The 3873-nt window shown below is 40.9% G+C and overlaps 1 protein-coding gene across 1 annotated transcript; it reads right to left on the reverse strand.

The window, feature by feature from the left end:
• Positions 1 to 56: 56 nt before the first annotated feature.
• CALHM6 (calcium homeostasis modulator family member 6) lies at positions 57 to 3130 on the reverse strand. Its single transcript, XM_033055921.1, has 2 exons — positions 2528 to 3130; positions 57 to 756 (listed from the first exon to the last, which is right to left on the reverse strand). Exons 1-2 carry the CDS (start codon positions 3062 to 3064, stop codon positions 382 to 384), a joined length of 912 nt encoding a protein of 303 aa, XP_032911812.1. The 5' UTR covers positions 3065 to 3130; the 3' UTR covers positions 57 to 381.
• Between the last annotated feature and the right edge of the window lie 743 nt (positions 3131 to 3873).

The raw sequence follows: 3873 nt of genomic DNA on the forward strand, positions 1-3873 counted from the left end.
TTTTCCATTCCTTTTTTTTTTTTTTTGTCTCTTTGATATGATTTGGAATTGTCATTCCACCTGCCAAGTGCTTTTAAGGTTTTGGTAATAGCTTGACATAATAAGTGGTGACATCTTTGTGGATGCTGATTATTTTACATATGACTCTTCTCAATGAAAAGCAACATAAGAAAACACCATTTAATTTACTTAAGCAAAAGGATTAAAATGTATTTAAAACCAAATCTACTGAGGGTTACAACTATCAGCTTTCACCTTCAGTTTGCATAGATTTCAGTAAAAGTGGAGAATAAGTCTTCGTATATCTGTAGGGTTGGAAGACTGCCAGCTTTGAAATGGATTTCTCTCATTAGAACTCTATCTGGGCTCCCTCCACAAATGCTAAACAGCGTGATCCTGACATTCTTCCTCGAATTTGGCGCTGTTGCCTCCATTGGTGTTCACGTACTCGTGTATCATGCTGTAATACTGCTCTTGTGGGTCAAAGGTATACAAGGATGAAATCTTCTGCCAGTCTTCTCTGCTGGGAGTATGAAACGGTGCTGGGTCAGTGGCTTCAAAAAAGCAATTAGTATTTATTTCTGCTAGCTTGGTTGCATGCTCTTTGGCTTTGGTCTCAAAGACTTGACATTCTGTTTTTGAGTAAATTTTCCAGAACTTGAGCTGAAGATAGCTGACCGGGGAGCAGCAGTGGATGAAACATGCTGAGGTCAGTGCCACAGTCGTCATGATGGCTATCAGGAGACATCCAAACAGCTTGAAAAAATGATATATAGGTTAATGGTGTTTTTGCATGGTCATATGTGGGAGTATAGAACATAACAATGATGAAATATGAAAACTGTAAGCAAAGACACCCTGGAGTGCATATAACTGTCTACTTACTACCAAAAGAGGGGATCCCATACATGCAATTCAGCCAGATATACATACAGAGCTTCTGCACCCCTCAGCTGATCTCATCAGATTAAGGAAGAATAAAAAAAAAAAAAAAGATGGACACAAGTTATTTACTCAGTTATGTCCAGCTTTCTTAACTTTTAAGGCAAGGTATGTTTCTTGCAGTTTCTGCAGTCGTGGTCACATTTATGGTACACAGGGTGCAGAATCACTCTGTCTGCTTTGTGCTGCAAATCGGACCTCTTGTTGGCTATGGAATACAGCTACTCTCCCTGACGTCTGAGCCTGCAAAAACAGCTAGTCTATGCATGACACAGAGGAAAAGTTGTGTCCTGTATGTTTTGTAGGCAGGACACAGATTCAGCTATTGAATATGAGAGTTCATTCTTGTTTTATACCTGATTTTAACACTCTTAAACAAGTCTCAGAGGTCCCATCAAAACCAAGTAGCCTACAATATGCTGGTCCCTCCTCTACCCAGGGGCAATCAGCTGGAAGCTCCAGCCAGAGGTCCTGCAGCTTGCTCTTTTACCTCAGGATAACTTTTTCTCCAAACAAAAAAGTATTGAGTAATGAAAAGGAGTTTGTGTTCATTTTGTGTTAATTTTGTGGAAAGTAGATGGGATATTTAAAGCAGAGGTCAGTAATAAAAATGCACTCTCACTTTTCTTATTTTTGTTTGACTGAATGTTTCCTTTAGATTTCACTACAATATCAGTAACAGTCAGTCTTCCTTGGTTTTGCTCCTTTCTTGCCCTATCTGAAATTGATGGTATAGAGTTTGCCCCTTTCCAGCCTTTTTCTTGGAGAAGCAGCATGCTAAATAGTAAACAAATAAAAACACCTTTTTTTTTTAAAATAGATGTTTGTACTAAACAGAAACTTACAAAATGAAAGTAATTATAAAGCCTTATAAACTTAACTCCCTTAATGTTTTCCTGAGAAGAAGTTGCAAAACTCCATTTTCCTACTGGAGTTAATCCACACAAATGTAGAAACAAAAAACAATCAACAAGTGTTTTGATCATGCAGTTTGCCTTCAGAACAAGTAACAAGACATATATCTAATTTAACTATTCTTCTAGGATCCAAGTGTGGAATTATTGAGAGGTTCAACCATTGAGATTTATAGTCAAACAAGCTGTTCTTATTTGTTTCTCTTTCCTGATGTTTCCTTGCAACTACTCTATTGCAAGGAAAGACATCAGCTTCCCCCGTTAGTGATCTCAGCCTCCCCTCAACTAATGCCTATTTGCAGAAGTTCAGGGTATTCAGAGACATAGAATTGGAGAACTCCTCACACTATGTCTAAGTTAATTGAGAATAAAACTTGCTGTGCAAAGTCCCATTCTCTAGGCTGGTTCTCTGTCCATGAGGTTTTGTAAATGACAGTGCCATCCATTACCATGCAAACATGCGAAACCAGGAAGCATCACAAAAGTACACATATTGCTTTCTGTTACTGCTTTTTTTGCTAATGAATTTTTGCTAGCTGCTTGCTTTTGGTACATGATACTCTATAACATAAGAGAGAAGGACTGTTTAGAGTGGTCAGCAGGGCACCACTACACATTGAGCAGCCAGGACTGAAGCCCATAGTGTGAGGAGAAGAGCAGGGAGGCTTTACCTGGGACTGTGCCTGAAGGCTGAGCTGTTCACTTGCTATGTTTGCTGATAATTCCTTGTCACAGGGCGTTTTAATCAGCTGGGTTGGGCAGTCAGGTCTACTCTCTTTACAGAAGTAGTACATTGCCGGGCTGGTCCCGCTGGCCGCGCACTCATAGAAGTTGGCTCCGAGCAGGGCCACCGCTATCCAGGTGAGCGGGGCCACTGAGGCTTTGGCTGTCAGCTGCAAGAACTGGCACAAGCCGGGGCAGGCTCTCCCAGCACTGCGTTGGAGATGCTTCTCCTGAGAGCACTTGCCTGTCACCAGAAGCCAGGTCCTAGCATTCGCCATGTAGCCAAGCAGCAAGAGGATGAAGGCAGGTGCTAAGAGGAAGGAAAAACCATACAGCATGTTCCCAGAAGCAGAATTGCAGGGACACTTGAACACCACAGATGAGAAGATTTGCTCAATGCCGACCGTCAGCAGGGACATGGTGCTGTAACCCAGAACTTTCCGGTGCTGGGTCAAGTAATCCAGTACCTTATGAAACTTATTCATTTTTCTGCCTTTTCTTACTTTGAGAAGAGAAAAATCTCTATCAGAAAAGGAAAAAAGAGAGAAGTGTCCTGCAGCTCCCACAGCATAGAGAAGCTTGCAGCACTTTCAGTTTCTGATGGTGGTGGTGTTTCAGTGAGGAAGAGAAACAGCCTTCACAGGGGAAAATAACAGTCACTCTGCAAGGTCAAGCAGAGACCACACCAGAAAACTACTCCAGTTATCAACAGCAAAACAATGAAGAATTTGTTTCTAGAAAAGTAGTTTGTGTTTGTCCACATGTGCATTGTAACTAGTAATGGCTTAAACCTCATAATCTCTTCAGTGAGGCACCAGATTCAAAGTGTGAATGAAATGTGAGAAAACCACCCAGAACCATATCCAGATTTTTATCTTGCCTTTTTTTTAGCTATATAATATGGCTTGTTCTCTTATGGAAGAAAATCCAACTATAATCATGTCAATTTTTCAAGGTATGCTGCAGAGGAAAACGTGCTGCTAAATGAAATGCTTGGCTTCACTTGGCCTGGAGTAGCCCTTGTTTTTATGCAGCAGTATAGTACAATAATGTAGCAATCAAAAAAGGATGTAAAACCAGGAAGAATTAAGCAGACTGACTGTTAGTCTGGCCACATCTCAGCTACTGCCAATAGCTGAGTTGGGAGCACAGGGACAGGGAAATGAAGTTTGGCAATGCCCTCACACCATGTGAGATTTCAGGGATTTCCTTTGTATCTAATACCTTTTGTTTTAAACCATGCAGACTTACTGGCATTCAAAATATTGTATTGCGAAAATGCTGAACCTTCATT

The sequence above is a fragment of the Catharus ustulatus genome, chromosome 3 (genome assembly GCF_009819885.2).
Source record: "Catharus ustulatus isolate bCatUst1 chromosome 3, bCatUst1.pri.v2, whole genome shotgun sequence".
Classification (NCBI taxonomy): Eukaryota; Metazoa; Chordata; class Aves; order Passeriformes; family Turdidae; genus Catharus; species Catharus ustulatus.

Excerpts from the sequence above, each read along its gene's own strand:
- CALHM6 (XM_033055921.1), bottom strand. The coding sequence starts at position 3,064 with ATGAATAAGTTTCATAAGGTACTGGATTACTTGACCCAGCACCGGAAA. Across the intron at positions 757-2,527 it reads GCCTTCAGGCACAGTCCCAG|CTGTTTGGATGTCTCCTGAT; the intron begins GTAAAGCCTCCC and ends CATTTTTTCAAG.